Here is a 13,270-nt window from a genome sequence, read left to right as displayed (position 1 = left end):
CCCCCAAAACACCAACAACAAATAGAGCATAGTACTGCTAAAGATAAGCTTATGGTTATTAATTAAGTAGTTGAATTAGTTTTCAATTTATGTCAAGCTATTTGGAGAACAGACCTGCAATAAAATAACCATGTAGGAAGAACTTCATGCTGATGTTAACTATAATGCAGTAAAAAGATTATTTCTTAGCTTAGTTCTTAATTTAATTTCCCTTTTGTTTAAAATAATTGATTGTAAACTACGTACCCAAAGTAAGCGCTGCTTTAGAAGCTTGTATTAGAATAAAAGTTCCCAAAGCGTGTCTGCTTTTTCTGCAGGCTGCACTGGCTTGTCAGCTGTAAGGCACTGCTGGAACTATCCTACCCTAACAAAGTGCCTGTCCTCTCCAAACCCTCCGGAGGAACTCTGCACAGGCATTCTGGCAGGATCTAGAGCTCAGCGTTTAAATGCTCTATTAAAATTAACAATGGTAGTTGTTAAATGACGACTTAAAACTCTGAATTCAGAGTCACAGATAGCTAGAAGGATTAATGTATCTGGACAAAAAGAATGATGTACAAACATGAATGAAAGGTCTAAGTGCAGAGGAGGAGGAGAGGAATTTTGAATGAAATGGAGCCTAGTGTCTGCTTACTAGAGTACAGGAATTACACTGGGAAGTGCAAGAATCTGGTGAATTGCAAGAAAGCCTCTTAAGGGGAGATGGAGAATTCAACTTAGTTTTGATCCTGAAAGGAAGCCGCTAGAGTTCAGTGCATTCTAGTTTGCCTAAATCAATCACTAAGGGATAGTCTCTGTATATTTAGGAAAGAAAAATCCATCGTGAGAGAAATTTTGGTTTAAACTTTTCATTGCCTTTAAGACAATGTAAAGAATACATTGAATGATCAGTGCACAGCAAGCCAGAAAGAGAAAATTACCTTTCTTTTTAGTACTTATGTAAACAGCACTCCTAAAGGGAAAGGAATAAAAAAGTGTTAATCTAATTCTATTTCTCTACTAATTCTTTCTCTAGGTTTGTTTGCAGGTTGCCCTTGATATAGTAAAGTTATAGGCCATAATCAAGAATTTGATTTTAAAACATAGATGATGGTGCATGTGGTTATTCTTTTCTTGGTTTTTTTTTTTTTTTTTTTTTTTTTTAAAAAAAAGTCAAATTTGGATTGGATATGCTTTCACCCCCTGTCCCTCTTCGTGAGTGAGACAGATTAACCCTAATCTTGGTGTTTACCTGGAATTCAAAATCTGTGATCCAAATGATAGTGCCCTTAAGGGTTAGGCAATCCTTTTCCTCACTTCACTTTTATCACATAAACACTGTTCTGAGTGGCTGTTTATCTCTGGTACTTGTGCACTGTGTCCTGCTTGCTACAGAAGGGTTCACTACCTTCTCTTCAACACAGTTAAAAGGAATCTCAGGATTTCATTTCTTTTGCAAAACTGCAAGAAGGTGAATAGTAGTGGAGTACAAATGGTTGTTACTTATGATTAAAGAGCTTTTAATATTGTAATATCTTATAGGAAAATGAAAAGTTTTAATATCTTGGAAATAATTTTTGCACTTGACAGATGGGAATGGCTGGAACACCATGATACTTATCTGCTCATGCAGTTTTCTTACAGTTGTTCACAGTGTATTTAGGACTAGATTTATTAATTGAATTGCTGGCTAATGTTTGTTGTGGTCTGATACTTTCATGAGATAAAAAATGGAAAAACAATACCTGAAAACTAATATTCAGTTCTGGAAATGGAGGTGGTTGCTTGGGTTTCTCCTGTTTATTTAGAAACAAACCCAAAATGCTTTCTGCTAATGCACAACTTGCTTAATTTTTTACGTAGGTAGAATTTTAAGCTTCCATTTGTTTATCTTTGAATCTTTTTTTTTTTTTTTAAAGGTACCAGACTACTATGATATCATCAAAAAACCTATTGCCTTAAACATAATCCGTGAAAAAGTGAACAAATGTGAATATAAGTTAGCATGTAAGTATTTTTTATTGAAAGAGGTAATGAACTCCAGTCTGTCTCTTTAAAATATATTCTTGTCCTAAAATACGGCTGTGTCAGAGGATTAGAAAGCTGTAATTGGTTTGGGTTTTGTGGTGTGGTTTTGTTTTTTTTTTTTAAAAACATCATTCACTAATTTTTTTTAAATAAGATGCGTTGAGCATAGTTCTTTTACTACCAAAATATATGATGTATAGATAGATAAGAAATGAGCAGTGGAGTAATTTCTCAAGCCCTTGATGTCAGTGAGTGACACTGGTGAAATATTTAGAAAGGTACTGTTGTTACTGCTTGATTTGCATTTCCTTTATTAATAAACAGAGAAATTTAAGAATGTTTACATGGCACTTCACTAATATAATGATATAAACTTGACATTGTAAAGACATCTTTTGTGTTGCATGTCTGTAGGATCATTGTATGAATTTAGAGGTGTTAAACTCCTTTATTATACTGCTGAGTATACTACTGAGTATACTGACTTGAGACATGCTAAATTAATTAAATTTTTATTTACTAGCGGAATTCATTGAAGATATTGAGCTGATGTTTTCGAACTGCTTTGAATACAACCCTCGTAACACAAGTGAAGCAAAAGCTGGAACCAGACTTCAAGCTTTCTTCCACATTCAGGCTCAAAAGCTTGGACTTCCGATCACATCTGGTAATGTGGACCATGCTGCTCCCGCAGCAAAGAAGTCACGAATCTAACCTCTGCCTTCCAAAGGATTTTTTGAGGGAATCTGTTAATGTTCATTAAAATGAAATGTTAAATCACGCAGTTGTCATACGTGTATAAAGCAATAACAACCGTTTAACCACCTTGAAGTGTGGCCTGCACTATATTCTCAATGTAATATTAAGCACTCAGGAGAATGTAGGAAAGATTACCTTTGCTACAGTTTTATTCAGTGTCTAATAATTTTGATAGATGTACTGGATACAGTACTGGTTTACAGAGGTTTTGTACATTTTTAATACATTCATGTGTCCAAATATCTTCCAGAAGTACATTGTTTTTTCCTGCACCAAATGACCTTGTTTCATTGTCTAGATTTTGTAGGAGCTGTGGTATTGAGGGCTTTATCAACTCAGATAAAATCTTCTGCTGTAGCACAGTTGAAGAAACTGTGTGTATGTTTAAAACTTGTTTGAGCATATCTTCTCAACACTACACATGAATGAGTACAACTGCATATCTTTTAAGTACTGTACCAGTGCTGGCTGGAAGTATTCAGTCTGAGTTTATTAAGTAGATATTTATTTAGCATTCAAAGTAATTTGTGAATTTGTTTTGTATTTATAAAATTTGTACTTGGGGATTACAAACAAAAAAAAAAAGGAGAGAGTTCCATAACTTCTAAAAATTTTTTCCAGGTTTTTTTTTGTTTATTCCCCTCTAACTTGATGATCGATGAATAAATACTTTCCCCTGTCCCTGGCAGTTCTTCTAGCAATGAGTAAATTTACAGGACTGTACTATAAGTTTTTACGTACAACTTTGGAAGTGTACAAATAAAATGACGCATTTTTCAAAGTATTTTGAGCCTCTGGCATTTCCTTTTGAGTTACACCGCTACAGCATCTTTCCCATTAAATTACTGGAGAGAACACAGCAGAATTTGGTTTCAATGTGAGTACCCTGTGTTACAGAGGCTCTCAACCAAGCACCAAAAATTAAAAATTTGTCAACATGATTAACTCATCCTCTGCAAATTTCAGGTTTGAATGTCTGCGAGAGAACAGAACAACTTCCTAGGGTTTAATGACAACCCAAAATGCTCTATCTCAATCTTAAGGACCTGCTCAGGGCAGCATCCCGACCCAAGTCACCTGGAGTTTCCTTGGTGAGAGTCCTGACTGCAGCTGCTGCTCCAGGGGACGAGCTCCAAATGGCTCCCCAGGGGCCTCCACTGATACCCAGGCCCAATCTGACCTGTGGTCGGTAGCGGCTCCCGTTGGCCAAAGGCCCCAAATACCACGAGGCCCTGAGAGCAAAGGCAGTCAGGAGCTGCTACACTTCAGCCAAGAAGCCCTGCTTTCATTGTGTGGGTGCACTTGCCACACCCTAACCAGCACCTTTTTGACAGCTGCAGCCAGTGTGATACCTGGTCTGAGTGATGCAATTGTTCATCAGTATGTAAGGAGTAACGTAAGAAGTATGTGTATAAGCTGTATGGTTCTTTAATTAGGACCTTTAACAGTGTAAAACCTCATAGCTTTGTTTAGCTGACCACCAGCTTCTTTAAACTATCCTTACTATCCTTGATAGTTTTGCTTTCAGTATTTATTTGTTTATTAAACTCAGTTGGAGTCAATAGCTTTAAAACCTTTTTAAAACCTGAAGGTATGTGATACTCTGAGAAAACAGCATGGAGCAGAAGTCTGAGGGTAGGAGTGAAGAGGGTGGGAAAAACTGAAACACGAGGCTTGCTGCTGCACCAACTTTTCTCCCTGTTTGCACTGGATTATGTTGTAGCATTAAGACATGCTACAGACCTGAACAATTACTTGCTGCATAGTTGTGGGTTTTCTTTGCTGCTGTTGTGCTTACCTTGACTTAAGAGGTGGCCAGCATAGGCATTCCCTTGAGCCTAGGGAACACATGGTGATAGGTAGGAGACTGACCAGTTTCAAGTGTTGGATTTTTGGTTGGCTGGGTGTTTTTTCCTTAAAAAAAAAAAAAAAAAAAAAAAAAAAAAAAAAATCTAAGAATGAGAACAGTTGGAAAATACTGTTTAGAAATGTCTCTTAATACTTAAGGTTTTCTGAGCAAGCTTTTCCTTGTTCAGAGCTGATATCTCTCTCCTGTCCAGATCAAAGACGCATTTCTTGTTCCCACCACAAAGAATGCTAAATTCTGTAAGGAATATGAGCAGCAGAAGATTTCTTTGCTGGGTGTAGGTTGTACTTGATATCCCTCCATCTGTCTAGTCCCAAGAGGATATCAACATCCTGACTAGCAGGTTACACAAACAGTTGTGCAAGTTCTTGTTCACATGAGTAGTCCCCATTGACTTAAATGTGAATACTTTTTTTTTTTTGGGGGGGGGGGGGCAGAGCAGGGAGCACACTGAGCTGAACAAGTCCATTTGTGGCAGATGCGATTTAAATTGTTACTGTCCCCATCCTACTCCCAGCTGTGCGTTCCTATCACTCTTTCTCCAATGTTATTTCCTTCAGTAGCTTCCCCTCAGCAACACAACTATAATTTTGAGTTTGTGTAGAGCAGGTGGGAACAGTTTAACCCAAATATCTGCTTGTGATGGTGGTGTTTGTATGCTTGTGCTACAAAGTTATAAATTACAATTACAAAGTTGTATTCTTCTTGGAGGAAGTTACCAGTTTGTCATTAAGTTTGCCAGCCTAAGGCCTTACTTAAGCATGCTGAGGGTGAAATACAGAAAAGTACCCACTTCTCCTTTAAGCAGCCATGCTTAAAATAATCATATATGCTGCATGTTCAGTTCAGATCTGACTGTCCTTGGCTTTCGTGGTGCTCACAGGGCATGAACGAAGCCCTCTATTCCTGGCACTAGACTGCTTGAGTTGGTACTTTCATTGCAGCTTCTTCAAACCTCAGCTGTGCTTTTTCTGAGCTATGTCAAGATGTATTTTTATGGTTGTTCATTTCCCACACACATACGCCTTTGGAAAATGGGGACTTGCTTCTTCTCTCTGCCCTTGTCTTAGACACTGAGATATTCGTGTTCTTCATCCATCTTTCCCCCCAGACAAACCCATGTCTTACCAAGGTCAGCCATCCTGTGTGCTGTTAACACCGGAGTAAGGGATGGGCAGTATCTGCAGGGGGCTCCAAGCCAAAGTTTCACAAAGGTGCAGAAATGGATAGGGTCAACGGCTTCATCTCAGATTCAGAGGCCCTGACTAATCAGGCTCTACCAGACACTTCAGGAAAACTGGCAGTAGGTCTCCTTGATCTCCAAGTCTAGTGTCTGTCCTCCAAGCAGCATTTTGACAAGATCCAATAATGAAAGTATTTCCCTTCTTGGTAGGTCCACTATACCTTAGCCCTGGCAGGTAGCCAGAGACTGCTATACCAGCTGTTTTTCCTGCTGTGCAAATTCTGTCCCTTTCATTCATGTCAGGGCTAGGAATTACTGACTAACCACCCCAGGCAATTTCTTCTGATGCATTTTGTACGTAACTCTTTGGTAACCTTTGGCCCAGCTCCTTTGAAGGAATTAAGCTCCAACCTAAAGGACTCTCTCTTCCAGGAAATCTCAGTCTTTCCTTAAAGACAACTTGCTCACCTCCTGGCCGCCACAGACTGCTGAAGATGCAGAAGACAAATCCCTGTAGTGGCTTCTGTTATTGGAAGCTGCCCTTCCTACTCAAGAAGGATGAGGTCAGAAGGAGCAGTCCTGTTCAAATACTGGATGTACCCTTGTGTGGTGGCTGCAATCAAGCTGATAGTGGCTGTTCACATTTAGGTGTCAGCTAGCAGCACCAGTGTAGGGAAGTTGTTGTGCCAGGTCCCTTCACCTATATTAGAAGGCAGGTCATCACCTTGACTGGCATATCCAGTGTCAGATTCACCTGCTGGAAGTTTAACTCCTGGAACCCTTTAATGGTGCTGGAAAGCTTCAGCTGCTTTGGTCTGGCAGACCGTGTGACAGATGTGAGCCAGCACTCTTTTTGTGAAGGGTTTGGGCTGGGGCCAACACCCCTGCACTCAGTGTTCAATGGTTCCTGTGTGGAGGGTGAAGTTTTAAGTATCTTAGAAGAGTGCACGTAAATGTTAGTATTAATGGTAAAGGAAGATGACCTTAGCATAATCTTACCAAATACAGGCATTAGAAACCAGCACGAAGCAGCCAAAAAACAGCATGATGTGTAATTACGGGGAGGAAGAGATTGCAGGACCCTGAACAGTCCAACTTGCTGTAGCCACCACCTGCCTCAACCCACAATCTCTGAAACTATCACAGTCCAAAAATGGGAGATTCTGCTCCGGTTGTGTGGAGGGAGCAGATCTTTAGGGACACCAGACAATACCAGAGTCCTGTCCAACATCATGTTGCTGCTGGACTGGTAATCTAGTACTTTAGGATTTAGGAGATTACACATGTGGTTTATGATTTTTGAATCACTGATGTAACCACTGAATTAACCTACTGTACAACAATCTTCTATCTTCTAAGTTTTATACGTTTGTATTTAAATAAATAATAATTAACACTGGTTATGTTGCCTAGTGTAAATCACTGTCATAACTGATTGCAACAATTCCAGCTAATGCTTCTTGAGGCTACCAAGGACTATTTCTACCTGCAAGAGCCTTCTCACTCAAAAAAAACCCAAACAAAACAGTGTCCAGATGACTGCAGGGGTTTTCTGTACAGCATTTGGCTTGCCTGCTGTAATCCAGTTCTCTCCCCAGCACCACTAAACTGCCACCTTGATATCCACAGCAGTGACTTCTTGGTCTAGTTCTGCAGAAGTGCTCCTTGTGCTTTACCCAGCTTGCTGTAAGGGGGTATTCTAAGATTTCTCAGCCCTCTACCATTGGACCAAGTGATGTCGTCTTCCTCCCGCCCTTCATCAGCAACCCACTTCCTTTAATACGGTGCTTCCTTAAGCAGTGCTCTATTAAATTTTGCCTTCAAGTGCTTGATTGTATATATGTGCAGTCTCAGGCCTGTATAACAGCCCCTCTTGAAGACTCTTTAATTATCACTGATAAGAAAGTTTTGGGGCACAAAGGTTTGAAGATGTTTGGATTAAGTCCAATGCAAAAGGTAAAATGACTCATGCTGCAAATCAAAAGAATTATAAAGACAGATGAGTAAAGTTATCACCTTGATTCCTAATAGGGATGCTGAAGTAGCACCATCCCTAAAATGTGTCTGTGTATTTGTGGATGTACATGTATATACTTGTGCAAAGTTTTGTATTTTTAACTGCTATAAGCCACTGACTATTAAAATAATGGTTATCACTCATCGATGTTGTACTTCTATGTCTTTAAAAAGTTCATTTCCAATACCTGGGGAAGTGCTGGTAAAACACTAATTTACTGAGACCATGAGTGGTGCTGGGAGCAAAGCCCCGCTTTCTCCTGCCTCCCCCTGCTCCCAGCAGCACCTGAGCTCCCAGCAGGCAAGCCTGAGCTTCAGTGACAAAGTGTGGCTGGGTCTGTGTTTAAACTTGGTTTTATTTTTTAATTAATCAAACAAATCTGATCTGCTGGTGGTGAAATGCTCCACCCTTGGTGACACACCCACAGCTGCATTCTGGCAAACAGGTATTTTTCCAAACAAGTGCTTTTTAATATTTGGAGTGCATTAAATTGCTAAACATCAGTACAAACTACACCTGAAATGTTTCCAGTGGCAGAAGGTCACAGGCTGCATATGTTTGCCAAAAAGTGCACTGAGGCAAACTTTGGATTTGTTTCTCTACCATAATCTATCAGTTTTCTGGGTTTGTAGCGCTGCTTTTCTGGAAAACTGCTGAAATTAATTTTAAATTACTTTTTTTTTAGGTTCAACTCTATCTTTCAAATTTTTAGGTATGAAAGAAGAAGGAAAAAAAAACCGTTTTCTGAGCCTCCAAAGACAGCTGTGTATCAGCCGTGGCCTCGCAGGGGGCTCTGGGCATGGTGGGAGCCTGGCTGGGGTGGGAGGTGCTCGGCCCCACGCGAGCTCCCCTCATCCCATGCCAGAAGGGCGAGAAGGCAGAGAGTACCGGCGCCCTTCCTGCACCCTCCCCCCTGCTCACAGAGTATATCCAGCTGTTCGGGTCACTCACTTTTGATGATAGAAACGTTTGATTGGGCCAAGTTTCCTACAAGGATGTTAGATGACAGCATACTCTCCAAAGTGCTGGCCACTGCTCACAGAAGATCAGCTTTCACTTACTCTTCTCTACAGTCGTTTGCCTTTCCTTTCTTAGATTTGTTTGAAAGAACCGCGAAAGAAAGGATAACAATTCAAGTAACAGCGTGCCACTGCATTGTCATGTGGTATACTGTGTACTGTGACCCATTGTTATCATCGTGTCGCAGTGCAGAATTATTCTGGCGCTGCGTACAGCCTGGTTTAACAGTGCCATGTGGAGGAACTGAAAAGGGCACGCTTGTGCCATAATTTCCATTGTAACAAAGTTGTCTCATAGAGGGTATTCCTGCTCTGCTACGGTAATACACAGTCCAACTTGAGTTTTCTCAATTTGCTATTCTTAGCTTACCAATTTATTTAGGCTTTGTATAGCTTTTTCCTAGATTAACAGTCCTGTAAGAACATATAAAATAATCTAAGTCCTTTCTGATTTTTCTTCTCAAGTGCCTTACAAATTAAATTCGTTTGGAGAGGAAAGGACTTTGAAGAGACAGGCTGTGCTGTGGCTTGGCTTCTGTGAAGCACGCATTCGAAATGGCACAAGTGTGAGCCAGGATGTTGAAACGTTTGGGTTTGGATGGCAGTTCTGCCTTTTATTCCGGGCAGCATGGGGATTTGCCTGTGGGATCAGGGCTTCATAGTTGCCTTTCACGAGCATTCCTGTGCAGATCCCTCCATCAGTCACATGCTGGGCTCTGCAGTTCTGGCACCGCTCAAGAGTGCTGCTGTCACCAGAGGACACTTTCGCACTGACCAGCAGGTCCCACGATCCAGCAACTGTTACAAGTATTCCTGTGCTCCAGTCATCCTAAAGCCCATCGTCAAACACCAGAAAGTGATCTCAACTCATGTATTTAGCATGTTAGGCTTAGCTAATGTTTTATTTTTAGATTGCTATGTGAAAAAAAAAAACCACAACCTTGGCCTTTCTAAAAGGCAAGACCAACTTTTTAAGCAACATACTTTGTGAGGGGACTTTGCAATGCTTGAATACGTTTAGTCTGTGCATCTTTTGTTTCCATAGTTGTTCATCTTTGCTTCTAAGAGGTTTCTTAGAACCAGCCCTTGGGTTTGACCTTCCTCAAACAGAATTTCCTTCCCTTCAGATGCAATGCTGTAAACTGAGTCCTAGGTCTGTCTGGAGCAATTTTAATAGTATTAAAACTTTGGAACCAAAGGTGTCTGTCCTCCTTTTTGTCTGGCCTTTGCAACTTCCAGTCTAAACAGAATTAATGTCCCCTGTCTTGGCACTTTTGTAATGGTTTCCTCCATCTGCTGGAGAAGATTTGATCCTTTCCTGCTGATTATTTTTTTTGTATTGCAAAGATGTCTCCTTAAATCAGACCTACAGTGTCATAGAAGTGCTGATCACAATTAGAAGCAGTCCATTTTCCAGGGACCCTCTTCCAAAGCGATGACATAACCCCAGTAGGAGGGGAAGCATGGAGCAATGAAAGTTAGTAGCAGAATCAGGCCAAGGCTGTAAAAATTGGGATTAGTGCCTGAAATCTGTGTGCAATCTGCGTAAAGCGCTGCTCTGCACTTGTCCAGCCACAGGAAAACAAGGATGCACCCTGGCTGTCTCAGGGGGCCCACTTTTGGGGGGGTCTTCTGTAAAGAAGAGGGTAACAAAGTTGAATCATTATATTCCTTACGTGCCAGCCAGCCCCAGTGTCTTGAAGGTCTGCATGCATCTAGAAGGGAAAGAGCTTTCTGAAATCATTGCCACCTTTTCCTGGAGGTGCACCAGTTTAAATTGTGTCATCTGCTGAGATGTCTGACTGCTTCCTAACTTTTGGCAGTCGTCCTCCTGCGAACCAGGCTGAAGCCATTCAAGAAATTACCCCTTCCAGCTGTCCTGCTCCTCCGCTGAGAGGAGTTGGTGCTCTGTGCCTGAACAAGTTTTCAAAAGCCTAAACAAGATGAAACCACTGTCAAGGAAGTTGGAGATGTGGACTTTATTTTGGTGACACTACCGTTGTCCTTATTCTTTGTATAAGTTTTACTATATTTATATACTAAATTTTACATACTGCAAGCAAACGAAGAACCAACTGATGAGCCACAGCACAGAGTAAGAAAACAGAACACATTTTTATCTCTACTCTTAAAGAAACAAAAAATTCTGCTTCTGAGCGGTGGCAAGTCTATTGAAAACCTGGTGTAAGAGGCAGCAGAATTTGCCTTCCTAAGCTTGGAGGGAGAAACTTGGAGAACACCAGCATAAGGAATATCACTCGATTTGTAAGACATGAGAGAAAGAGCAAAAATTGCTGAATGCTGCTGAGGCACATAGCAAAAGGACACAGCAGCAGTAGGAGACATGTGGCTTGAACAAGGCATACAACAGTGCTGAACACCCACTGCAGTAAGAGACAACTTTTTTCTGGTGGCAAAGGCCAGGAATTTTTGCCATAAACTTGAAGAGGTTAGTGAGGGGTGAAATTGCTACTGAAGAAACACCTCCTGGGACCGTTGCTTTGATTAACATCCCTGTTACCTTAGGCATCCTAGTTTTATAGCTCTGCTAGAAATTCCTGATAGAAACCAGCAAAACTATTAATGGCATCCCAGGCGTGTCCTTGAATAGTGCCTGGAAGGAGCATGAGGCTGTTGAGTTTGTCTGCAGCGTGAGAGCATGCCGTGGGCTGGGGGAAAGGTGCTTATATAGGAGCTCCCAGGCATGACTTCCCCTGCCTCACCCTCCTGTGTGCAGCAGAGGAGCTGCTGCAGACACAGGTAGTGAGAATAACATATTCCAAACTAAAGCTGTGTGCTTCAGCTGAAAACAAGCTGGCAGTACCAGAAACCATTTGGTTGTGGTTTTTTTTCACATTGGATTCTCAGCTGGCATGCTTTTAGTGTAAGAGATTTTCACTTTTAGGGGACCCTGCCATTAGCTCATTTTATAGGAAAAAGTTACATATACAAAAGAAGAACACAGACAGAATGGATTATCCAGAAGAGGTTTTTCCAGGTGATTGATACATCTAGCAAATTATGCCATTGCTTTTTGGCTGCCTGAAGAACATTTCTGGTCTTTTGTTTTATTAGAATAATTAAATAATAAAATCAATAACTTGTTTAGTGTTACAGCCCATTCTTCCAAAGCACTCTGGCAGCAATTCCCCTAATATACTTACCCAGCGTATAGGTCAGCTATATATGTCTGGTTTTCTAAAGGTCACATTGGCTCCCTTCTTGCCATTTCACTGTAATAAGCATTATTCTGTGATGCACAGCAACTACTGTGCTCCCACAAAATAATGCTGCTTTTTACCTTTCCTCTCTTTAGATAGGATTTACCATATTGCATCCATGTCTGCTGTATAGCCAGGGTTCTGCTCTACTGTATGTACAGATATATGTGTCTCTCTGACACATCGGCAGTTGGAGGTAACAACCAACATCAAACTCCTCAAACCATGTTGTCAGAGGATGCTTATTGAGAAGGTAAGTCTGACTTTGCTGTTTCCTTGAAACACAGGTTTCAAGAAAACAATTGTTCTGGCTGACCTACATTTCCTTCCTTAGCAGGAGGGATGGTCAGGGGTTTAAAGCAGGGGTGGGGATCCGAGCCTCCCTGCCCTGTGCCTGGGCTCACCACAGACTTCCTGAGTGACCCCAGGCAGCCAGTCGAACAGGGTAAATAATTCTCATCAGGCAGGGATACTTCATTAAGAATTTTAGTAAAGAGCTTTGAGACCATGGAATAAAAATGCTACAAGTAGAAGTGAAAAAAAAACCCAACTGTCTTTACCACAGAAGTGAAAGTTGTCTGGAAAAAAAAAAGTGAATAAATTGAATAATTGATATAGTCAGTGGCTGATCTTATAAATCCTTCCTTACCTGAAGTTATAGTGTAAATTTATCTCAGCTGTGAACAAGAGGCAGCAAGAAGAGAGACTTGGGAAGAAACTGTTCATGGCAAACAGGGCATACAGGTATTTATGAAGTCTAGCAAGGTAAATGGTAGTTACCTTTTCTAGTGCTATAAATATGCAGACCTTTGTGAATGTAGAATACGTGCTAATTCCTTAAAAGTAATTTTTAACTTCTGTTTTTATTAAAAAGGCTGAGCAAAGTTTCCCTGTATTTGACTTAAGGGGAAATTTTTGTTCCGTTTAGCCATTTTTCTGTCATTAGTTTCCATGTTTCTCTCACAGGAGGAAATTTTATTTCCTTTTTTGTTATGTTAAATACCATCCCTAAAATGATGTCATTACAAGACATAACATTTTAATTAAATCTGCCTTTTATTGTCCATTGTCCAATGACAGGCTGGTGGCTGCCGGTGTTATGATTCACCAGCACGTGTGACTTACCAGCACGGCCCTGAGAGTCACAGGGGGAGAGTGGGGAATTCCACCCTGCCCTGAAAAGCATGTGGCTGCTGT

At 40.8% G+C, this 13,270-nt stretch overlaps 1 protein-coding gene across 2 annotated transcripts in view; it reads left to right on the top strand.

Moving 5' to 3' along the window:
- BAZ1A (bromodomain adjacent to zinc finger domain 1A) overlaps window positions 1-3,156 on the top strand; it is a 63,462-nt gene extending 60,306 nt beyond the window's left edge. For both annotated transcript variants that reach the window (XM_074909871.1, XM_074909870.1), the window contains 2 exons: window positions 1,899-1,986; window positions 2,531-3,156. In XM_074909871.1, the coding sequence (XP_074765972.1) occupies window positions 1,899-1,986; window positions 2,531-2,721 (279 nt within the window). In that variant the 3' untranslated portion in view covers window positions 2,722-3,156. The remainder of the gene's footprint in view (window positions 1-1,898; window positions 1,987-2,530) is intronic.
- The last annotated feature ends 10,114 nt before the right edge of the window (window positions 3,157-13,270 follow it).

Source organism: Athene noctua, chromosome 6 (genome assembly GCF_965140245.1).
Source record: "Athene noctua chromosome 6, bAthNoc1.hap1.1, whole genome shotgun sequence".
Lineage (NCBI taxonomy): Eukaryota > Metazoa > Chordata > Aves > Strigiformes > Strigidae > Athene > Athene noctua.
Note: the sequence above shows the minus strand (reverse complement) of the source record. Positions and strands in the feature narration are given on the sequence as shown.